This window comes from Fringilla coelebs (genome assembly GCF_963513975.1).
Source record: "Fringilla coelebs genome assembly, chromosome: 12".
Taxonomy (NCBI): domain Eukaryota; kingdom Metazoa; phylum Chordata; class Aves; order Passeriformes; family Fringillidae; genus Fringilla; species Fringilla coelebs.
Window position 1 is genome coordinate 14,636,610 of NC_140038.1, and position 24,003 is coordinate 14,660,612.

Below are 24,003 nucleotides of genomic sequence, written 5' to 3' on the forward strand. Positions count from 1 at the left end.
TTGGATCTGGCCGCCGGTCCAGGCCCCTGTGACTCTTGCGGGGACCAGGTGGGAACAGGGGGGATTTTGGGGGGGAGAACATCTGTATGGGGTCACGGCTCTATGGGGCAAAACATCTGTATGGGGAAATACCGGTATGAGCGAACATTTGTACGGCGGGCACGGCTGTATGGGGGAAAACATCTGTATGGGGGAAAACATCTGTATGGGGAGCACGGCTGTATGGGGAAAACATCTGTATGGGGAAAACAGCTGTATGGGAGCACGGCTATATGGTGGGCACGGCTTTATGGGGGAAAACACCTGTATGGGGTAAAACATTTGTATGGAAACGCAGCTAAATGAGAGAAAACATCTGTATGGGGACACAGCTATATGGGGAAAGGCTGTATGTGGGCACAGCTATATGGGGGACACGGCTGTATGGGGGCACAGCTATATGGGGGCATGGTTGCATGGGGATGCAGCTATATGGGGGAAGACTGTATGGGGGCACAGCTATATGGGGGAAGGCTGTATGGGGCACAGCTGTACAGAGGAGTGCATGGCTGTACAGGACAGTGCATGGTGCTGATGAGTGCTGAACTCACCCCTTTCCCTCCCCCATCTCCAGCTGCCCGTTCCGGGGCACACCCCGGAGCAGGGGGATGATGAGGCGCGTGTCCTGGATGCGCTCGGTGAGGGGCTGCAGCCCCCAGCCCCGGCGACGCCCGTCCAGCTCCTCGGCCAGCCGCCCGCTGCCGGAGGAGCCTGGCCAGGAGCCGGCGGCGGGCCAGCGGCGCATGAACCCCCTCAACATCCAGATGCTCTCCAGGAGCCTCCACGAGCAGATCTTCCGGGGCGCCCAGGTGCGCTACTCGGCGGAGGATGTCCAGCGCAGCGTGCAGCACCTGCAGCGCCACGAGCTCTGGGGCAAGGAGACCTCCACGCTGCCCGACGTGGAGCTGCGGCTGCCCCGCATGTACGGCCGCAACATCGACGAGCACTTTCGCCTGCTGGCGCAGAAGCAGAGCCTGCCCTACCTGGAGGCGGCCGAGGAGCTGCTGCGCTGCCAGCTGCCCCCGCTGCCCGAGCGCTGGGCCTGGCAGCTGGGCTGGACCCGCTACGGCCCCCAGGGGCAGGCGGAGCCCGTGGACTTCCCCGAGGAGCGGGCGCTGGTGCTGGATGTGGAGGTGTGCGTGGCCGAGGGCCACTGCCCGACGCTGGCCGTGGCGGTGTCCCCGCACGCCTGGTGAGATGCGGTGCCAGCAGCGATGCCGGGGTCACAGCAGGGCTGGAGGGGACAGTTTTGAGGGGATGGGGATGGTCCTGAGCAGAACCTATTCCTGCAGTCCTTGCTGGCTTGCAGGGAGGACACAACAAAGCCCCAGAGCGTGGCTCTGGGATGTGGGGTGTGTGTCCTTAGCAAGAACGGCTCTCCCTGGGGTTGGTCACCCTCGCACAGGTGGGGTCCTGCTCAGCACCCCACGGCACCGTGGCTGCTCTGTGACAGCCGCAGGTGCTGCGTGTCCCCCACAGGTACTCGTGGTGCAGCAGGCGGCTGCTGGAGCAGCGCTACTCCTGGTCCAGCCACCTCACCCTGGCTGACCTCATTCCCATGGAAAGCCCAGCAGGTGCCAGCTGTGCCAGCAAGCAGGACTGGACGGAGAGAGTGGTGGTGGGACACAACGTAGCCTTCGACCGGGCGTTCATCAAGGAGCAGTATCTTATCCAGGTAATCCACTGAGCCTTTGCTTTGTTCTAGGAGCTGCAGTTTCTTACCCAGATAACCATTTGCATTGGCTCTTGAGGGATATTTTGGCACATGCTGTTCTGCACAGGTACCCCAGGTTTGTGCTCACTTGTCCTGCAGAGCAGGTTGAGGCTGGATGCCTTTAGAGGAAGATATTCTTGCACCCTATATGGCTACTGGGGGCTGCAGGGTGGCACCTGGGGATGTGACAGGAGGCTTTGAGCAGCTGACAGCCTGCACTGGGAATGCTTTTGGCTCTCAGAAGGGGAGTGTGGGAGGCAAATTTCCCTTAGCAAAACCACCTTAAGCAGAGGACTTGCAGTTCCTCCAACATATCCCAAGCCCTCTGTTTTCTGCCCCTGTGTTGCGTCCCAGGGCTCCAAGATGCGTTTCCTGGACACCATGAGCATGCACATGGCCATCTCGGGGCTGACGGGCTTCCAGCGCAGCCTCTGGATGGCTGCCAAGCACGGCAAGAGGAGGGGGCTGCAGCAGGTCAAGGAGCACATGAAGAAAACACGCAGCAAGGCCGAGGGGCCAGCAGTGAGTGAGGGGAACTGAGCTGCTGGCAGTGCTGTGGGTGGCAGGGGACCCTGTGCTCCTGTGCCAGGAGCTGTTTGCTGCTGTTCTGGCAGAGTGGGAGCTGTCGGAGCAGCTCCACTGAGTGAAGCTCTCCCAGTGCGTTTCAGATAAGGTGGCCTTGGTTTAAGCTGGAGCAGCAGCATCCTTTACTCCTCCTGATCTCGGCTGCAGCTGGTTGTCCTCCCACACTGTGTGACACCCCTGTTGTCACAGGTCACCTCATGGGACTGGGTGCACGTGGGCAGCATCAACAACCTGGCGGATGTGCACGCGCTCTACGTCGGGGGGGAGCCGCTGGAGAAGGAGGCACGGGAGCTCTTTGTCAAGGGCACCATGGCTGACATCAGGAGTAACTTCCAGGTGCAGGAGGCCATCCCACCATCCTGACAGGCAGCAGGAGCTGGAGAAGGGAGCAGGGTGGCAGTAGCTGCTGGGGCAGTTTCTATTTTGCTGCCCTTTCTTGCAGCATTGGGTGTGCGTGGGGCTGTGACCTGCTCTGTGCTCCTGCAGCCCCGATGCCTTGCCCTGTGCTGGCAGAGGGGTGGCTGCTTTGCCTGCTCTCACCTGCTGCTGTCCCCAGGACCTGATGTCATACTGTGCCCGTGATGTCCAGGCCACCCATGAGGTGTTTCAAGAGCAGCTGCCACTGTTTATGGAGAGGTGAGAGCTGCCAGGTCCTGGCTGGTGTTGGCCGAGGGGCTGTGGGCTTGGTGGGCAGTGGGGAGGGTCGTGGTGCCTCTGGGCATGAGATGGAGCTCCTCTTGTCCTTAGGGTGTTCTGAACCTCTTTTCAGAAGGTAGTCCAGACCCCTCCTGTGTAGGTGAGCAGGAATAAACAGCAGCACAGTGGCTGAGGGAGGTGAGCAGGCTTCCTGAGGCAGTCTGGAGTGATACAGTTTTGGGGCTGTTGCACAGGGCAGGCAGAAGATACAGGGATCCTTCTGGTTTAGGAGAAGAGCATCAAGGGCTGTGTGAGGCTGGGAAGCTCTAGATGAAGACACATTTGTGTCTGTTGTAGTCTGGTGCTTCCAGGGCCTGTCCCCTCTGGCAGATATCTAATTCCTTGCTGCTTTGGGGTCCAGGTGCCCCCACCCTGTCACATTTGCAGGGATGCTGGAGATGGGAGTGTCCTACCTGCCAGTCAACGGGAATTGGAACAGGTACCTGGATGATGCTCAGGGTATTTACGAGGAGCTGCAGAAGGAGATGAAGAAGTCCCTGATGAACCTGGCCAATGATGCCTGCCAGCTGCTGCACGAGCACAGGTACCACGGGCTTGGGCTGCAGGAAGGAGCTCAGGCACCAGCTGGTCTATGGGGGGCTGTGGGTGGCTGTGAGAGACAGGAGCAAAGCTGTGGTGTGACAGTGGTGTGTCATCAGGTACAAGGATGACCCTTGGCTCTGGGATCTCGAATGGGACACACAGGAGTTTAAGCAAAAGAAGAATCCAGGGAAGAAGAAGAAGAAAGGTCAGGATGGGAACAGCCAAGTCTCCCCAGCAACAATGGATGCAGAAGAGTCAGCCCAGGAGTGGCAGGAGGGTGAGCACAGGTGATCCCTGGGGATGAGGGAAGCTCCAGAGCTGCCTTCCCAGGGATGGACAAGGTTTGTTGGTGCTGCAGGGTGAATCATGGCTGGCCTATGTCCCATGCTGCTGCATGTGGTGGGGGACTGGTTTCATGTCCCTGTCTCCAGAAGGGTGGCACAGAGGGTCCTTTGCAAGCCAGATCTCCTTGCCCCACCAGACCCTGGTCCCCCTAGTGAGGAAGAGGAGCTGAAAGTCTCTGCCAGCCAGCTCTGTCTGGAGCGCCTGAAGGAGACTGTCACGCTGCAACCCAAGAGACTCCAGCACCTGCCAGGCCACCCGGGGTGAGTTGGGGACCCTGTGTGTCCCCAAGGCTTTCCCTGCACTTTCTGACCCACCCTGCTGCTCCCCCTGCCCAGCTGGTACCGCAAGCTGTGCCCACGGCTGGAGGAGGAGGGCTGGGTGCCTGGCCCCAGCCTCATCAGCCTGCAGATGAGGGTGACCCCGAAGCTGATGCGCCTGGCCTGGGACGGCTTCCCCCTCCACTACTCAGAAAAACATGGCTGGGGATACCTGGTGCCAGGACGGCAGGACAATTTGCCAGCAGACCCTATGGAGACTGATGGCCCCTCCTGCCCACACAGGTGAGAGAGATGTGATGGGCTGCTGGGCTGGGAGCTGCCCCACGGGGGTATTTGGGAGCTCCCTGGCACTCTGCCCAGGTGCTGCCCCAGAGCCTTGGGGCCCGTTGTGGGTGCATCAGCCCTGCCTTCTCCTCTGCCAGGGTGATTGAGAACCTGTACAGGCAGCACTGCCTGGAGAAGGGCAAGGAGCAGCCCCCAGGGCTGGAGGCAGCTGTAGAGGACGAGCTGCTGGTGATGGACAGCAGCACGATATGGCAGAAGGTGAAGGAAGGGATGGAGGGTTCCCTGGTGGGAGGGAGATGTGGGGCTGTTCTTCCTCCTGTGTGCATGCAGTAACCAGCCCTGTGTGCAGCCCCAGGGGCTGCAAGTAAGAAATTCCCTTTAATAAGGGTTACTGGAGGATTGGTGTTTGATCTGGCTCCCCACGGTCCCTCTCTGCTGCAGATGGAGGAGCTGAGCCGGATTGAGGTGGATCTAGAGGAGAAAATGAGCAAAGCGGACCAGAGCCTGGTGCTGGTAAGGGGGGTTTCCTGTGGAATGGGGTGGTGGATTGGTCTCTCTTTCCTTGGTTCCCCCCTCCTGCCATGCTTGAAAATGTTCCTGGCATTGCCTCACTTTGCTGGTCGCAGGAGGAGATGGAAGAGCTGAGGTGTGCAGAGAGGAAGAGCAAGCCCTCGTTCCACCATGGCAATGGTCCCTACAATGATGTCAACATCCCTGGGTGCTGGTTCTTCAAGCTGCCTCACAAGGCAAGCTGGGGCTCCTGAGGCTCTTCCTGTCCCCAGTGCTGCTGAGACCCATGTGATCTCATCCCATGGGATTGGGTGGGGGAAATCCATCTCTGTAGCTGGGACAGGAGGATGCACAGAGCTTTGCTGATGTGGAGGGGTGGCTTGCTGAGTCCTGACACCTCTTTTGCTGCTAAAGGATGGGAATGATAACAACGTGGGAAGCCCTTTTGCCAAGGATTTCCTGCCCCAGATGGAGGACGGCACCCTGCGGGCTGCTGTGGGCCGCACCCACGGGACAAGAGCCCTCGAGATTAACAAAATGATCTCATTTTGGAGGAATGCTCACAAGAGGATCAGGTGAGCAGCTGCTTTCATGGTGACACCTCTGTGGGTGGAGCTGTGTTGAGACAGGGGAGTTTGTGTGGATGACGGGGGCTCAGCATCTCACCTGCCACGTGTCCCCTCAGTTCCCAGATGGTGGTGTGGCTGAAGAAGGGGGAGCTGCCTCGTGTGGTGACCAGGTACAGTACCCAAATCTGGACTGTTGTTCCCTTTACCCCGTGCCAGGAGGGCTCTTGCAGGGTGATGCTCATCCTTGCCTCTGTGCCAGGCATCCTGACTATAACGAGGAGGACAGTTACGGGGCCATCCTGCCACAGGTGGTGACCGCAGGCACTGTCACCCGCCGCGCCGTGGAGCCCACCTGGCTGACAGCCAGCAATGCCCGGGTATGGCCACGCTTGGGTCCTTGAGGGGCTGTTTTGGGGCTCTCTCTGTGTTTTGGACTGATGGGAGCTGCTTGGGTTGGAATAGGGGTTGGATGTGGATGCTGGGATTTGGGGTAGCAGGGCCAGAGCTGGGGTCCTCTTGCTGATGTGCTTTCATGTGGAAGAAAGGAAAGAGTCAGCAGGGGCTCTGGGGCTTCAGGATGTGGTGAAAGGGGAACAAAACACCAACATACCAATTTCTATCTTTTCTCAAGCTCCTTTTCTTCTCTGCTGGAGTAGCCAAGTGGGGGATGCTCCACATGAGTTAAAACTGGCTTTGACATTGAGAGCAAAACTCAGGGGTGTAGGGGGATAGAATATAAGAAAATAAAGATAGTGTGGAAAGTAATCTTACCCCTGAGGAGTTGCAGCTGGGCCAATTATCAAAGGTTAGGAACAAGCCTGACTTTAACAGGCCATGGCTCTAACCAGTGAGAAGAAGAGTGCTACAAAAGAGTGGGTTGGTTGTTTGAGAAGGGAACTGGAGTTAGTTGGCTACTTTGTGAAGAAGAAAGAGTCACTGCTCTGAGGAGCTGCCCATGAGAAACACCAAGAAGGTATGAAACTTTTGTGATAAGGAGACAACAGTATGGAACCCCTGCAATGAAATGACAACATAGGGGCACAGGGAGTGCTGTGCCAGCACTCTGTGGCTGTGGGAGGAAGGCTGCTCCTGTGCCATGGAGGAGGAGAGGGGTGTGCTGACCCGGGCATCGTGCGCTGCAGGCCGACAGGGTGGGCAGCGAGCTGAAAGCCATGGTGCAGGTGCCACCTGGCTACTCCCTGGTGGGAGCAGACGTGGATTCCCAGGAGCTGTGGATCGCGGCGGTGCTCGGCGAGGCGCAGTTCGCCGGCATGCACGGTGAGCCGGGGCTTTGCTGCGCAGGGGGCGATCCCCGATCCCCATCCCGATCCCGCTGGGCGTCCAACCTCTCCTCCCCTCCCGCAGGCTGCACGGCCTTCGGCTGGATGACTCTGCAGGGCAAGAAGAGCAACGGCACCGACCTGCACAGCAAGACGGCCACCGCCGTGGGCATCAGCCGGGAGCACGCCAAGGTCTTCAACTACGGGCGCATCTACGGCGCGGGGCAGCCCTTCGCCGAGCGGCTGCTGATGCAGTTCAACCACCGGCTGACGCCGCAGCAGGCGCGGGACAAGGCCCGGCAGATGTACGCCGTCACCAAGGGCATCCGCAGGTGGGTGCTGCTGGGGATGGCGTGGACGGGGCTGGTGGCGGTGCTCCAGCCGGAGGAGCTGGGTTACTCGCTGTCCCCGGCAGGTTTCATCTCTCTGAGGAGGGGGAGTGGCTGGTGACGAAGCTGGACCTGGATGTGGACAGGGCGGAGGATGGATCGGTGTCGGCCCAGGATGTCCAGCGGCTTCAGAGAGAAGCCATGAAAGGGTGAGATGGTCTGACCCTGCTTGGCTCGGTGGCTTCAGGATGTGAGGGGGAGAGGGCTGCAGCCTGATGGGCAGTGGGCAGAGGAGATGGGGCTGGTTAGTCCTGGTCCGCCCTTCCTGCTCCTCCAGGGCCAAGGAGGTTCGATTTGGGGGCTGTCAGCCTCACCCACTTTCCCAGTGAACAGCTAGCAGGGTCTCATCCTGCTGCCCCAAACCAGGAGAGAGTGTTTGAGGGTCTCAAATGGGGACCTGCAGCCCCCTCCCGCTCTTCCAGCTCCTCCTCTCTGCCCCACAGGTCCCGCAGGGAGAAGAAGTGGAATATAGTGGAGCAAAGAGTGTGGGCTGGAGGCACGGAGTCCGAGATGTTCAACAAGCTGGAAAGCATTGCCTTATCCCCCTCCCCACAGACCCCAGTGCTGGGCTGTCACATCAGCAGGGCCCTGGAGCCTGCCATGGTCAAGGGGGAGGTAAGGATGAGATTTTGGCTTCGCTTACCTATTCTGAAATGGGTGCCTGATGTTCAGCCTCTCTTATATTGCTGGAGGTCCACTAGGCTCTTGTAGCCATTCAGGAAAAATTGTGCCTTTATTTCCATGCCACCAAGAAAACCCAACCACCCTGAGTTTAACAGATTTCTCCCAGGAGCTGTCCTGTACAGGCGCCATGCCCTTGACTGCAGTGCTCTCTCACTGTCCATCTCTTTCCTTTCACCAGTTTGTGACCAGCAGGGTGAACTGGGTGGTGCAGAGCTCAGCTGTTGACTACCTGCACCTCATGCTGGTTGCCATGAAGTGGCTGTTTGAGGAGTTTGACATCAACGGGCGCTTCTGCATCAGCATCCACGACGAGGTGCGGTACCTGGTGCAGCACCAGGATCGCTACCGGGCTGCCCTGGCCCTGCAGATCACCAACCTCCTCACAAGGTGAGCTGTGATGGCTCTGGTGTCTCCTGGGGAGCAGCAGCTGTGACTCCAGAGTGCGACAGGCAAGCCCCAGGGGCTGGGGTTGGCTTTGCCTACAGCAGGCTGGTGCAGAGCAGTTTTCTTCTGTTCAGGGCAAGTTAGCAGCACTGGAGGCTGCAGTTCCTTCATGCTATAAATGGACCTCAACTCTGATTTCCAGGGATAATGTGCTGACAAAAGGGCTTTTTTTATCATCAGCTTTTGGCCCTGCAGGGGTGGGGCCAGTCACTGGGTCTGCTGGGATGCAAGTGCATCGCTTCATGTTCCCTTCAGGTCTGCAGCTGTCACATGGCAGCAGCTTTTGGGCTTGGTTGAGGAGCAGGGAGCCTGAAACTGTCCCATCCCTCATCCCCTGCTGCCTTCAGGGGACAGCAAGGGACATGGCTCATCTCTGCTGTGAGCACCAGTGCTGTTCCCTTCCCACAGCGTGGGGTGTTCCTGCCGTTTCCCTGCCCCACACAGAACTAAGCTCAGCCTAGAAAGCTCCTGACCTCCAAGGGCTCCTGTTGATCCAGCTCTGTCCCAGCCAGCTTTGCCAAATCCCCCTCCCAGCACCATGGGGTGTTTGGTTACACAGGAGCTGGCCAAGGTGAGCTGTTTCTCCTGTGTGGAGGCAGGAATGACACAAACAGCCTTTCTGCAGCCACAGCAGGGCAGGCACCCTGATGTTCCTGCCTTTGTGCTGGCTCCTGTGAGCACAGGGCTTCCTGCTGGGAAAATCCTGCATCTGCTCTGCCTGCCAGGGAGGATTAGCCAGCAGTGAGGGGCAAGATTCTTCCTTTTTCTCTAGGAGGCTCCATTACTTCCAAGGAGGCACCATTACCATTCCTCCCATGTTCACTATAGCAATTCTTGACCCTCCTGCTATCCAGGACTTAAAAAGCACCTTGTCCCCCACCTGCTGAGTGAAATACCCCGTCAGGGGTGGCTGGCCAGTGTTTGGTAAATGTGGCTGATTGGAACTGGGTGTGACAAGGCCAAGGGTGATGTCCAGCACTGTCCCACCTGCTTTCTTGCTCTGCAGGTGCATGTTTGCCTACAAACTGGGCCTCCAGGATCTGCCACAGTCAGTGGCTTTCTTCAGTGCAGTGGATATTGACCAGTGCTTAAGGAAAGAGGTGACCATGAACTGTGTGACGCCGTCAAATCCCATGGGGATGGAGAAGTATGGCATCCCTCAAGGTGAGCAGTGTCCCCTGCAATCTCCTCTCCACCTGCAAGCTGCCCCCTGGAATCTCCTCTGCATGAGCCTTCCCAGTTCAGGCAGAGCACTTGGCCTAAGTAGCCATTCCCTGAGGGCTCTGTTCAGCTGAGGCACCTCCTGAGCCCCTTGGTTCCTGACACATCATCTGACCTACAGGGCAGCCACCGTGCTGGAGCCTGCCCCTCCTTCCTCACCCCTCAAGTGTTCATCTGCTGCTTTCCAAATATTTGTGAGTGATGAGCCAGGCCTGGCTCTGTTCTCCCACACTTTGTTTGCTTTGTGCCCCCTGGAGGAGCCCTCCTGTGCACTTTTAACACAAACCAAATTTAATTTCTTCTTGGAAAGGAAGCTCCTCAGCAACCTTGTTTGGTCAATTTTGCCCTGCAGACCCAAAATCTTTCATTCCTTTCCCTCCTTCCCTGCTGTCCCTTAGCCAAGCACAGCTCTGTTCAGAGAACTGCTCTGGTGTTGCTGGGTGCTTTCTCAGCACTCCCAAGCCCTCAAGTCATCCCTGTCTGCACTCAGTGTAACCCTCCAATTGCTGCAAGCCAACATTTAACTCGTGGCTGGGAAAGCAACTCCTCCTCACTGTGCAGCAGCTCTTCCCCACACAAGGGAAGAACCTGCCCTCATATTTGTTCTCTCAGTCACTGCACACATCAGATGCTCTGCCCTTAAGTAACCTTTATTAGGACTCTTACAGGCAAAGGGTGCTTTTAGAAACAGGATTTGTGCTCTGTAGGCAAAATGGGCACTTTTCACCAAGAACAAGGCATATTAAACAAGTGCATCACAATCAGGGTCAGCAAAAACATAACAGCAAAACCAGCCTGGGCAGAGGAAGCTGTGGCCTCTCATTGCTCAGGAGATGCACACAGCAGCTTCAACTCCAGGGCAGAACAGCTCACGTTCCCAGCTCCCTACTGGTGCTGGTTTCTGCATTCTCACCACCACCCAAAACACAAGTTTGAATAAATTTAGGGTGTTCTGTGCTAGATACCCTGAGTGTACTGCAGAGAACTGACTGTCCCCTTGTCTTCCAGGGGAAGCACTGGATATATATCAGATAATTGAAATAACCAAAGGTTCGCTGGAGAAGCAATGACGACACCAGAGCGCCAGGACAGTTGTCCAGACCGCGTGCCAAAGCCTCCCTGTCCTTTCAGAAGCAGATCTTTTGGCAGGGACTGACTGATCCCAGCCTGCTCCCTTTCCATTTTGCTGTAAGAAGGGACGTTCCTGGGGAAGATTCAAATAGCAGAGGCACTTCTGATGGCAGCAGCCAGCTGTGAAACCTGAGACAGGGGCCAGAGTTGCTCCCATGGACACAAAGGAAGAAGGCACAAGCATCTGACAGGCAATAAACCATCATCTCCATATCTGCAGCCTCTGAGACCAAGGAGAGTCCACCATGGAATGGGCACTGTGAGAGGAGGCAGTGGCAGCAACCCGTTATTTTTTTCTCTGTCTCTTCTTTTTGGGTTCCTGGTTCTCATCTGTCTGCTCTGCTGTGCTGCTCTGGAGAGGGGAGGGAGAGAGCAGCAGTAGAGTGTGATTGTTTTTGTGTGAATAGTCTAAGGAATATTTACCTAGAGCAAGAAGCCAGCTGTGCAGAACAGGATTTAGCTCTTTTTTTCTCACTAACAAAATGACCTGAATATGGGATCCCTGTCAGCCACTGAGACTTTCCCCATGGGTCACCCCCTCCCTAGTTCATGCTGGAACTTAGACCACAGGCTACCAGTGGCACAGGACAGGGACTCTGTCCTGGGTTTTGGCTTGTTGAAACACTCAGGAAAATGTGGACAGAAGCACCAATAAAAACCTGGACAATCACAGAGTAAACTGTTTATTTTTCTTAGCCAGCATCTTGCACTGCCTCCACCAGCACTATGTAGTAGAGATGGGTCTGAGGAGAATGATGCCTTGCAGAATTTGTCCTGCCAGGTCTTTATCTACAAAAACTTGCATACAAGACCACTTTGCATCATACTGCAAAGGTCTGATCCTGGCCAACAGTGCCACTTCCCCAAGACCAGGGACACAGAGCTGGTGCATGAAAATAAAGGCTGCTAGAGGCAATGGGCTGGGGTGTAAGGGGTGTTCTGAGAGAAGCTGTTCACTCCTTCCTATCAGCTTAGTATCAAAGTGAGAGCTAACCCGGGGAAGACAAGCTGTTCTAACCTCACACATTCCTGCACAACTCACAAATACAGCTGGCTTCTAAAGAGGAGGACACCTATCAGTAAAAGCAGCTAACTGAATTCTGACCTGGTCGTTGTGTGGCTCGTTCTCAGTGTCCTCGGAGTTGCGCTCCTGCAGGGCGCTGTCCAGCACGGAGGCGTTGATGCGGAAATCCCGGGAGGTGCTCAGCTTCATGTACTGCATCAGGTTCACCTGCAGCAACCAAGGGGAAACCAGGCAGGGGAAACGTTCAGCCATGAGCATCTTTAGTTTCCTACCCTGCCTAGTCCTTTGCACAGCACTGGGACAGAGTCCATCGCAGTAATAATGCAGGATTGAAGCACAAAGAGGGTGAAAAAGCACCTGCCCCTGTGTGGTCCAGGGGCCCATTTACATTTTCCTAAAAGCCAAGTGATTGCTAGCTACTCTCACTCTCATGTAGGATCTTCTTGTGGTACATTTCATGACATAAACTGGGAGACAGTGAGGAAAGTTGGCATGATGTGTGCATGGTTCTGCTCCACCAGGAACACGGGTCACAGGCAGGACTGATATTGACACGGGCTGCTATCAGTGTGGCAACAGTTCAGCGGTGTTCGGCCAGGAGCATGGGCAAGGGCTGAAAGGTCCCTACACCTTCCTAATTTAAGCATTAAAACAGACTTTAACAGCCCTCCACCATGCCACTGATCCCACAGTTCACCAGGTTCAGGTTGCAGATCTCTGTGCTTTACATTACCTTTGACTTCTTGGAGAGATGGATAAGGAACTTCTCATATTGCTCAATTGCAAAAATCAGGTTTGGGATTGGCTTGGTCTCCCGAAGAACCTTGGCCTGAAATGTGAGAGGTGTGAGATGGGTCACATATGGAAGGGGCACTGTAGGGTGACATGAAGACCACAACATTCCCAGTTTAGAAAAGTCTTCAGTAGCCTTGCTCTGTACCAGTCCTGCCCCACCCAGGAAGCCTTGCCAGCTTTGTTACTAGCTTTAAATCGACTCCCAGGATGGTTCTGCAGTGAGGCTCTCCTGTGCATTGTTTTGTGCTCTGGCTGCAGTCCACAGCCCTGACATCCCTGTCAGCAGCTCCTCTGCTCCAGCTCTCCCAAGGCACCACAAGCATGAGCCATCCAAGCAAGGAGCACCCTGACGTTTCACCACATTGTTGTCCTGCTTATTCACCACCACTGGTGTTCGTTCCCCATGGTGACAGAGTGCTGAAGGACATGCAGCATTTCAGCCCATTTCCATACACTCAGGGAAATGCTAGGAAGATCATGTTTGTGGCTTTTTTAAACCCTTAACATCACAGGAATGTCTGGGACAGCTGACGAGACGGAGGAAATGCTGTCTGGGAGCACAAACAAAAGACATCAAGGACCAGGAACCTGCCAGCCTGCTCACTTGCTCCCAAACAAATAATCCAGTCATTTTCAACTGCTTTACTTTAGTGGAATCCCTGCCTTCCTTCATCTTTAAATGTACTGATAAAATTAAGAAACACTTAAAGAGGATGCAACTTCGGTTCCAATAAATTAGCCCATATCTCTAATTTCATAGCTTACCCCAAATAGTAAAAATACCAGACAAGGCAGACTATCCAGATTGACCTGTGTTTCATGTCCAAGAGATTTTAAGCTGCATTTAGTGAAGATGGCTTTTTTTGTTGTGGATTTTTTTTTTTGTTGTATTTTGTTTGGTTGTGCTTTTTTAGACTTTTCTTTGAAATTACAGTATATTAAATTTTGTTCTTACTTAAAGGCCCAAATGACAAATTGTCTGGTGATCTGTAAGAAGCCACCAGGTACCACAAACCTCGAGGTATATGATCCTACCCATGTTCTCATGGAGTGAGTCAGTCTTACCATTACTGTGGAGACTGCAGCAGCTTCATCCTCTTTCTTCTTCTTTTTCTTCTCTTCTACAAAGCTTAAGCTCTCACTGTGGATGTTCTGAAGGAGAATGCCAAAAGATGTGTCATTAGAGGGTAAGCAGGGAAGAAAGGCCAGCCAAGAAAGGCCAGAGAGGTCCTTGCTCTAGCCAGCTAACAGCATTACCAGCTAGATAACAGAAAGGTAGAAATATAAGGGTAGAATTAGGTGTGATCTCAAAAAAAAAAAAAAAACCAAACCAAGAAAGAAACTAATTTCATAATTTAATTTATACATTCAGGAATATGCATGCATGAGGAATCTCCAGCAGTGATAGCTCTGCACACCACGACACCTTCCCCAATATGGTGTAAAATTCCTGTGGTCCTCACATAAGTACCCAGGTCCTCTCCAGGCAGATAAATCCCAGCTCCAGCACTGCAGTCTTTGGCACCCACATTACTTCACACTGTGATGACTGCAGTGTTGTTGACCTTTATTTGCCATTGTGGTTAACAGCAGTATTAATCTCATCCAAAAACCCCACATGAACAGAGGGGAAAAAAGCCCAGCTAAAACCCAGCTCCTTCCCTGCTCAAGCAGAAATCAGCATGTTCAGTCCCAATGGTGCTGAAATGTCTTATGCTATATTTGACAAAGTAAAGCTTGAACTGTAAGAAACTCAGGTCATGTCAAGAAGATTAATAATCCCCAAGAGTGCCTGTGTACTGAAGCTGATACACCACTCAGCATCAGACAGACTGGCTGTGATTCTGCCAGTTAATTTAGGCCTCACCTGTACGTAAGTAATGAATGAGTAACACTGTGGGGTCAGATGGGAGCCTGAGAGCTTCACCTGTAAAGGAGCAGACAGAGAGGCTGCTGTTACTCCTAACTCAAGGCAATGAGCCATTTCCCCAGAAATTTGCTCACACTCACCAGCTTTTCCAGTCTTCCTGGGATGGTATTTGAGCTGCTGCGGCAAGCCTGGATATACTGCAAGGAAAACAGGAGTTTCTTCTAGGTGTGCTGTTCCCATCCTGTGTCCAGCTGGAGCTCAAAGCAGCTCACACAATGGCACAGTGGGGAGGGCAGGATTTGCACAGATATCCTCCCCAGTGGCTTGTGATATCCCAAATGCCATGTCTGCATTCCAGAGCAGTGAGAGGAGAGCTCTGGGGCAGTCACCACCTGGTCTCAAAGGAGCTCTGCAGGCTCGTGTTTCATGGCCCAGTTCCCCCAGGTCCTGCTTCAGGGAATGGGAATGAGTGGCAAGGGCATGGCTGGTGAGCACTGTGAGAACACTGTGAGTGCCCTTCATTGTGCACAGCTGTGCAGAGGAACCCAAAGCACACACTGGAAACAGCAACTCCAAGCCATGCAAAGCCAAATTCAGCTGGAGAGCAACTTTCCTTTTATCTCCACTGGCACAACTATCACTGCTCAGAAAGGTCACAAAATTGAGGGCATGAAAGCCAACAGAACAAGGGCTCAACCCCTTCAAGAGATCAACAGGCCAGTCCTGAGCGTAGCTGCTGCCAGGGGTCACTGTGAGCTTGCTGCAGCAGATGGGGAGGAGGTTTTTAGCTCAGAGAGAGCCCACTGTCAGCAGAGCACACTCACGTGTTTGATGAGGGAGGTAAGAATTGCATATGTCTTGCTGAGGCTTCTCAGCAGTGTGTCCACACAGCTCCCTGCTGGGAGTGCAGTCTGCACCAGCTCATGATAGACTGTCAGAAGAGTTCCCAGCTGCAGAATTACACCTTTCTCCAGAGCCTGAGTTTGGTTTGATGCCTGAGAGGGGTCTTCTAGAAGACAGAGATTAATACCTGGTGAATATATATCTAATGAATCCAGTTGTGCAGGTGGGAGGCAGAAAAGACCATCTTTGTGTCTGATGCATAAAGCCCCAGTAGGGCAAGGGGAAAATAATCACTGGAGAGATTTTATGACAACACCCTTATCTTACTTTGTTCATGTGGAACCAGCTCAAGGGAGAGTTTAACCTGACCTCAGATGATGCTATCTCAAAATCCCCAAATATCTTTTTGCTCTCTGACTTTACCTGTTTTTGACAAAGGTGTAACAATAAGAACTGGACCACTTTCACATTACCTGATGTGTCTGACCCCAGACTGGTGAGTTTCTTGATAAGCCAATCCACCTCTTCAAGGACCTTATCCACCTGACCCAGAACCAGCAGCTGAGACAGAAACCAATAACAAAACAGATTTTTGGAGGAGTTTGGCACAACAGGAACCTGCAAGCTGCTCTAAGCACAGTAGCCCTGGACACTGCAGGTGTCACACACACGCTGTTCTGACTCACACAGACAGTGGGGGCTGCAGTCTTGGCATTCACTATGGCAAAATGGCACCGACCCTCCACTTCTATGTCCTGGGCAGAGGAGAGAAAACAAATCCTGGTAAGACTGTAACTGCTGTCACACAGTTTGCACCAGAGATGCACTCAATTCTGACAGCACTATGTGAGGAAGAGCTCAGCTGCTCCTGCATCATACCTGATCTATATCTCCCAGGCAGGCGTGGATGTCTTGTGCAAGCTCCCGCAGGAGACCAACAGGGCTCTTGTAGAGGACGTGGACACTGAAGAGCAGAGACAGCAAACCCTTGCAGCAAGAAATATCCTCTGTGGGGAAGAGAAAATGACACAGTGCCAGGTGCAGAGCTTGCCTAGCTACTTAGGAACATCAGATATCCAGTGAAGGAAAGTCTCAGATTCAGTATGGATTCAGCAGTAGGTGAAAATCCTATCAAAATACCCCAGCTACAAAAGCAAGGTTTAAAACATCAGGCATTCCTTGTAATAGTGCAAGGGGCACTATGGCCCACTGGAGCTGTTGGGTCATAGAAAAATGGTGACCAAAAGCACTGAGGAAGTGCAATACAAACCCTGGCAAGAGTACTGTCTTTCCAGAGTATAAATCCTGATTTGAGCCTAAATAACAAGGGAGAAAAGTCAAGTATGTGAGTGGCTTCCTTTCCTTCAGATAGGAAGGAAAGTTAAGGAAAGCTAATAGTTTTAGAGATGGAGCTCCCTCTCTAAAACTTGTACTTATATCACAATGTTGTGGCAATCTGCCACCGAATGGACCTGAATGTATCTTGACAAAGAGGTAAAACCAGGACAGAGCATGTAAGGGTCTAGTGTCAGCCCTGACACATCACATCTAAACATGCTCCTCAAAGCTTACTTACCAAGAGCATTTTCTTTGCAAACTTTGACTGTCCAAGTCAGGAACTGAAGGAACTAAGAGGAGAAAAGGTACCATGACTTTGAAACAGAATTCAAAACACAAAACTACTACTAGTAATAAAAACAGAGGAAGATGAGTAGGAAACCCAGCTGTGCTCTGTCAAGCTCCCCAAGGGACACGTAGCCTACTAACAAGTCAAAAACTGAGACCCAGGGCAGGGTAATGGCTATACATCCCCTTGGACAGAGTAACAGCTCCATTTAATTTAAGGTAAATGATGACTCTAGACTTCTGGCACAGTTAGTGCAGTTCCTAGCTTGTAAAATTGGGGCACTTTAGAAAATGACTCCTTGCATGGAAAGAATTAGGCACTCAGCCAGTTTGGACTGGACACAAGTCTGCTGGCCTTTTTTGCCTCTACTGCCATGTGGAGGCCACACCACAACTAGGCTATGTCAGGAGTCCCTGCTCAGGCAAACAAATCATTCAGGTGCCCAAAGGCAGGATCAGAACGTGCAGGAGTGGGATGGCAAGACAACTTCCTCTGAAGTGTGCTAGCAGATGTGTGACAGGAGAGCCCTTCACAGTGTAACAGAACTGTCCCTTTGACCTGGTGTGGTCTGTGGGAGGAGGCAGGGCACACATGCCAGAGCCCACAGATGCCAACCCCATCTGATAATCTCCTTCCCACACCCATGGCTATGACACCCAGCTACCATGTGAAACTGAGGAGTACCTGCTGTGAGGCTGGGTCCAGGAGTTTGGACAATGTGGAGAGAACAGTGATGAGTGACTGTGTTTCCTTGGCATTGAAGTCATCTTCAGCACTGCTGAGCTGGTTCACCAGGGACCTCTGGTTAGGGGAAGGAAAACACTCCCTGAGTGTGAATATGTGCTGCATGTTGCATAAGCAAATAACCAGAAGCTGCAAGCAGATAAAGGGATCAGCAGCAAGGAGAATGACAAAGAGTACAAAAACAGGACTCTTCTCAAGAACAAGTGCTGATTTTTGATAGGAGTGCTTACATAGAGCCTGCATATGGTCAGTGTGACTTTTAGAATACTCAGGTAAGTTTATGCTGCACTGAAGAACCTAGAGTTCTGTAAACACACATGCACATCCACCCACCCTAGAGAAGCTTTCCTCAGGGATCAGAAACTTCTCTGAACTGCTAGTGAATCTGTGCCACAGTTGCTATCACATACTCAACCCTGTGGTCAAGCAACAGAGAGCTAGCAGTGTTTCCTGCCAGAATCCCAAATGCTTTGGAACACTTGCAGCACACAGTGGTACTCACCTGAAACTGTCGGATCTGGAAGGCAGCTTTCTCTGTGACATTAATATCCGTTTCTTCTGCGTCACCATCAGTAATATCTGGCAGAGACAGAAAGGTGCAGAAAAAAAGCTAAATGCCAAGAGCAGAATACAGGATTTACTTCCAAAAGTGGGAAAGACTGCTCACAGCTAGAGGAGGAATACAGACTGCAGAACCACGGTGAGCCGAAAAACATGTTAACGGCAAACTTCAAATAGATGAATGCTGTGTCAGACCCCAGCTATCCTCTGCTGACAGACTGAGAGCTCTATAAAGGCAGGTAAAATATATCTCTAGAACCTGTCTCTGGTGTGAAAATCTATGCTACTAAGCCCACCTTGTTGCTGAGAAACAAGAACCAGACCCATCTCTCCCTAGTTATGGATAAAGGGTGCTGGGTCTCTACCTGCCCACACATGGGCTGGAACTGGAGGGTAGAAACCAGAGCAGAATGGTGCCATGTGCCTACCCAGGGCTTGCAGAAACTGGGGGATCTTGGCAGAGTACAGCTGCTGCACCGTGTTGAAGATCCGCAGCAAACCTTCCAAGCACAGAAGTGAAATGCTTTTGCCTTTCTTCTTCCCTGATTCTTCAACAACGGTGGGAATTGAAGTGTACCTCCAAAGCAGAACCCTGTGGGATGGGAGATGAGATTTACTCCAGTAAAGCTGGCTGCGCAGGGCAAGAACTAGATCTACTCTTAGGATCCCATTTTTAATACAGCTAAACTGGAAGGTCTTTTACCTATAGAAAATGGTGGGGAAGAGATCTTTTTTAAGAAGATTTTATTTCAACGTCAGCAAAACAGCTACTGCATTCTTCCTGCACAGCTAAATAATTTAATTCTTTCCAGGTGCCAAGGGACCTTCCAATCCCATTTCAAGTCCATCTTTTTACACTCATTTCTTCCACCCTGCTTTCCCTTTTTCTCAGACTACCCTGACCACTGGTGTCAAATCCAACAGTGACAAAAAGAGCTTTACTCATGGCAGTTTGGTTCTGTGAAATGTCAGAATTCACTACAGGGCTCTCTATAAATAAAATCAGAAAGGTAAAGGCAGGCAAAGCAAAGTAAAAACCTGTAAGGAAAGCAAAATTGTTTGGCCCAAAGAAGACTTTTCTATTTGTAGGCAAACATATTTTTCCTGCTTCCCTAACCCCACTTCTTCCCTTTTTTGTTCCCTTTCCTTTCTTCTCATTAGTTCTGTTGCCTGCACAGATGATCTTATTCTGTTTCAATGTCCAATCACGCAAAACATGTAGCTCACATGTAGTCCTAATGACTGCAACAAAAATAGCCTCTATTATTTGGGGTGAGACACAAAACCGGCATTATGCATGGCAGGGGTAATTTGCATTTTGTGCTCTCTTGCTGACTGGGCTCTGAAAAGACCCCATGCAGATATGACCTAGATTCCAAAAGACATTTACATGGTTCACATTCTTGGATTTCCAAAGGATTAGATGCATGAATGTCTTCAAGCATCTTGCAGAAGTCCTAAACAAATGATTTCTAAAGCTTGTGTCCCTCTGTTTTGTTCTGTAGCTCGAAGTGAATTTTAACTTTGCTGCATTCCAGAGGCCTCAAGAATCCAGCCTGGATTCATCTTACCTTCTCTGTGACAATGAGCGATGAACAAGAAGTCAGAAAGAGGCTGAAAATGTTTGATGGCATTTGGTTCTTCCAGGCCAAGTTATTAAAGCTGGATCACTCACTCTGGCACAGAAACTGTAGTGCCACCACTTGATTTCTCAGGAGCACAGAAAGGCACTGACCCCAACCCAGCAACAACAACAGTATGAACTGCATTCTTTCTTCAAAACCCTACCTGAGAATCAAAACTTCCCCAAATGCATTGCTGATGCCTCCACATGCCACACTGACTCACTGCGTGATTTTGCAGAGGTTCTGGAACATCTTCTCTGGATTCTGTCCGTCTGGTCCGTCCGTCTGTCCCGTCTCCTCCAGCTGCTGCACCTTCTGCAGTGCGACGCTGACGGCGTAGCGCATGAACTCCGTGCTGGAGCGCAGCACGGCCAGGCTCTCCTCATGGCTTTGGGCATTGTCCCTGCAGGACCAGAACTGTCAGAGAACTGGGGACGCACAGAGGAAGCTCAGGGACGACCTATGAGATCCCAAACTTAATATGCACTTGCAAATAAAATCTCTGGCTGAACAGGAAAAGACCCGTTGTTTTGGTAGCTTGTAGTGAACACCCAGAGGGTAAGAGCTGCGCCAGCCTTTCCAAGCACACTAACACATGGGTGGAATTGATGTCTGGCTCTGCTCCACAGAGGACTGACACCTTCTCACCTGAACAGAGCTGTGAGCAGAGTAGATACAAAACCCATGGACAGGAAGCTCCGTGCAGTTTTGTTGCTCAAGGCAGATTTGTTCTTTCCAGCTTTCTCCCTCAGGATTTCGGAGAGTTTGTTGTAACATGTAAACAGGCCTAGGACATCCTCAAACTTGTTCTTACTGCAATAAAATAGCGTTGTAGAAAGTATTAATGGAGAAAATGCGTTCTTGGAGTTTTCCATTTGAAGCTTCAGCTGCCAAATTACACAATAACACTGCCTAAATGATGAAACCTGTTACATCTCCCTGCCTCCCTAATAGTGTATACCTCACCCAATCCTCCTCAATCTGCTCTTCTACAAAATGTCAGATCCCATCTCCCACAACACATGACATTCCAAAGGAAAACACTCCCCAAGGCTCTGTGAGTGGCCGTGCCACGAGGCACTCACGCTCAGATCACTGATTCTGTCTTGGCACTACCATCCTGTGCCTGCAATGAGGCTGTACTCCAAAGAGCTGGGCAAATAATAGTACAGCTAATGCTAGAGGGGAAGATTTAATATTTTACCTGAAATTCCCAATGTTGAAATTGTACTCAATCAGAACCTCACAAATTCCCATCACCTGAATGGCATAGATGTTGTTTTTCACACCGACACCAGAAGACAACGAAAAATCTGCTGATTTATCCTGAGAGGTAAAGGAAACAAGTGAAAAATCTTTTCAAAAACTGACAAGAACTCGGCATCTTCTCCCACTGAGTCAAACTGAAAATCTGATTTACCAGTTCAAAGTCTTCCAACTCGCTCTTGATCATTCGTCGTGTGACAGATTCTAACATCTCTTCAAAGTTTTGCTCAAATCCCACATCCTCCTCCTCCTCCTCGTCATCTTCAGCTCCTTGGCACAGACGCACGGTGCTCTTGTACCAGGCAAGACAGTGCTGGATGCAGCAGAGCAGGTGGGCCTGGAGGAAGCAGCCACACAGTCACACTCAGCCTCTGAGCTGGAGGTCACTGGCAGCAGTGGACATGGGCCAGACTGTTCTGGTGGGATGTCAAGAGCTGTGGCTGCCTTTGTAACTGCCTTCAGTCTTGAGGATATGCCTTGCTCACAAACTGAGGGGATCAGTAATCTCACACAAAGCTGCTCACTTCCAGCTTCAGACAGTGCTCTGTGCCTGAGCTTTTCGAGATGGGATGTAAAGACTTAACTCCCGCTGCTCCCTCCACCCAGCCACCTCAGGTACTGAAGGAGATGGAAAAGGAATTTCCAAAGGGACTCTCACTCTAGCTGAAGAGTCTGCACCCTTCCTGGGTGTGCTACTGCACACAAGCTTCCTTAGGGGAAAACAAAATTATTAATTTGAATTTGTTCCTTTGGAAATCCAACAAATCATTGAGGTCTCATCTCCAACAATTTCAAAGGAGCAAAACCAAAGGACAAATTCTTCCCCCTGCTACCCACACACACACACTGCACAACTATTTCATGTGGAATTAAGTTTAAGGAGGGAAAAAACCCTCTAGGGTGAACTCAATAGAGGATAACAGAAGAACACTATTCCTAGAGCATTTTTCACACAGGTCCCCACTATGCTCGGGGAGCTCAAATAAATAGCCTGAGGCAGGGGTGAGATGCCCAGCTCTGTTGCTATTAAAAGAATTGCTCCAGGCTAGAAGAGGCTGAAGAAGCACAAGGTATTCAGCTCATGTAGGACAACTAAAATGCTAGTAACAGATGAGCTTGCAGCTGTGGCCAACCAATATAGCTCTTACCAGTGGTTCTTGCAGAAAGATTTGATCTCCCTGAGCCATAATACATCCCTCCAGTTTGAGTGGAGGCAGGAGGTCTGGCTGGGGCAGGTAATACTGCTTTATCTGTCACAGAAAACAAGAAATAAAAATAACCAGTTACTTGGTAACTGAGCCTCTTAGGATGTTTGAAAACAGAGCACAATCATCTTTGTACCCCATTCTAGAGAGCAAAACCTGGCACTGTGATAAGGGGACTGCACAAGTACATGAGCCATGTCATCTGCTCTACTGGTGATTAAAATCCCTTCTTGAGTTGCTCCTGTAGCTCAGCCAGGACACGTCAGTGCCCTAAAACAAGATTAGCTGACCACTTGCTGTTGTGTTGTCTCAACAAGTAACATCACTTGCACCCCCCCTGCAGTGTTACCCCTCCTTTAAACAGTGAGGATCAATAGCTGCTGCTGCTATTGAAAGTTATAGATACATATGATGCTATAAAATTTTACACCTTTACACCAACTTACTATTAAGTGCCCTCTGTTACCCAAAAGCTGTCTTAGCTCTGTTCATGTTCCTTTCCCAAACCCTATACTGTCATGGGAAAGCTGGAATTAGTCAGCATGAACTCTTTGGATGATTAAAGGGAAGAAAATTACTTGTCTCAAAGAAAGCACAGCCTGTCCAATGGATTGAGGAAATGTGATTGTCTTGTTGCCATGAGCAACACTGCTGGGGGATGAGTTAATCCTCCCAGATCCTACATGGACTTGGGTATTCTCCCGATGGGAAGACAGCAACAATAATTACTGTGTCAGCACATATCCTTGGGGAACTATGGGAGGGTAACTGCTAAGGAACAGGGAGAGCACAAAGAACTTCTCTGGGCTCACACTTTCCACAGCACCTAAGAACTGAAGGGTTGGAAAGAGCTCCAAAAGATCCTTCCTCTTCCACCCTATGGCAGGAAATTAATTTGTCTCCAGATGTTTACCCAGTCTGCTCTCTCAGTGTAGCAGGGGCTTGAACACCTCCTTAGGGAAGTGTCACAGCACCCAAACATGTTTCCAGTGTGAGGGAAAACCATTTCCCCAATATTTAACCTGAATTGTTTGCCATACTGGTTGAAGTGCAGAATTCTGCAGCCCCATCACAGAGCAGGACTTTACCTGGGACAACAGTGTTTCCATTATAGAGCTGGCCAGCTGGGAGTTCCTGCGAAGGACATCATAAAAACCCTGGAGACAGGAAGGAAGGACAAGTTGGCTGACACAGCAGAGAAAATGAACCACAGGCATAAGAAGTTGGCGTCATAAGACTGCAACGACACTTTGGCACCGCAAGGAACCATGAGGAAGTAACAATGTGCTCAGTGTAAAACTCCATACCTGGCAAAGCAAAGGCACCACAGAAAGAAGGTATGAATCAGAAAAAGTATGAATTTCCTCACAGGGGCCCTCTCACAAGCTGTATCTCCCTAGCAGCGGTGGCATCAAGCCCAGAGTGACTTTCACTGCTATTTAACACAAGCACAAGATCCAACTTCAAACTGTGAAACCCTGCTTCAAAGGCAAAACAAGCCAGTGGGGAAACTGTAGGAGGCAACAGATCCTGCAGACTGAGAAAACTCAGTGGATGGATAAAGCAAGCACAAGTTTTCTAGCAACAGTGACGAATACACCCAGAACTTGCAGCTCATCAAAGGTCAATCCAACCCAAGACAAGAAGGAAACAAAACCTCTCTGACTGGTACAGGGTTTTTTTCTCGAGGTGGTACCCCATGGTTATAACATAACCTAAGATATGCACTC

At 51.5% G+C, this 24,003-nt stretch overlaps 2 protein-coding genes across 2 annotated transcripts in view; one reads left to right on the forward strand and one right to left on the reverse strand.

Moving 5' to 3' along the window:
• Positions 1-11,358, forward strand: POLG (DNA polymerase gamma, catalytic subunit). The gene is made up of 23 exons (XM_084213803.1): positions 1-48; positions 614-1,231; positions 1,519-1,714; positions 2,108-2,275; positions 2,528-2,674; positions 2,895-2,974; positions 3,396-3,578; positions 3,694-3,854; positions 4,059-4,182; positions 4,258-4,482; positions 4,623-4,743; positions 4,927-4,998; positions 5,112-5,231; positions 5,410-5,570; positions 5,681-5,734; positions 5,824-5,941; positions 6,707-6,842; positions 6,930-7,176; positions 7,260-7,382; positions 7,677-7,848; positions 8,096-8,304; positions 9,368-9,525; positions 10,591-11,358. Exons 2-23 carry the CDS (start codon positions 648-650, stop codon positions 10,650-10,652), a joined length of 3,621 nt encoding a protein of 1,206 aa, XP_084069929.1. The 5' UTR covers positions 1-48; positions 614-647; the 3' UTR covers positions 10,653-11,358.
• The window catches only part of FANCI (FA complementation group I), a gene marked incomplete at its 5' end in the record, with an annotated part of 23,370 nt that continues 10,363 nt past the window's right edge, over positions 10,997-24,003 (reverse strand). The window contains 20 exons of the mRNA XM_084213804.1: positions 10,997-11,065; positions 11,819-11,944; positions 12,471-12,566; positions 13,598-13,684; positions 14,400-14,459; positions 14,543-14,599; positions 15,227-15,411; positions 15,719-15,806; positions 15,932-16,000; positions 16,125-16,252; positions 16,822-16,873; positions 17,557-17,673; positions 18,119-18,195; positions 18,606-18,769; positions 20,026-20,205; positions 20,451-20,615; positions 21,007-21,128; positions 21,223-21,405; positions 22,217-22,318; positions 23,362-23,430. Of these exons, the coding sequence (XP_084069930.1) occupies positions 11,000-11,065; positions 11,819-11,944; positions 12,471-12,566; positions 13,598-13,684; positions 14,400-14,459; positions 14,543-14,599; positions 15,227-15,411; positions 15,719-15,806; positions 15,932-16,000; positions 16,125-16,252; positions 16,822-16,873; positions 17,557-17,673; positions 18,119-18,195; positions 18,606-18,769; positions 20,026-20,205; positions 20,451-20,615; positions 21,007-21,128; positions 21,223-21,405; positions 22,217-22,318; positions 23,362-23,430 (2,193 nt within the window). The 3' untranslated portion in view covers positions 10,997-10,999. The remainder of the gene's footprint in view (positions 11,066-11,818; positions 11,945-12,470; positions 12,567-13,597; positions 13,685-14,399; positions 14,460-14,542; positions 14,600-15,226; positions 15,412-15,718; positions 15,807-15,931; positions 16,001-16,124; positions 16,253-16,821; positions 16,874-17,556; positions 17,674-18,118; positions 18,196-18,605; positions 18,770-20,025; positions 20,206-20,450; positions 20,616-21,006; positions 21,129-21,222; positions 21,406-22,216; positions 22,319-23,361; positions 23,431-24,003) is intronic.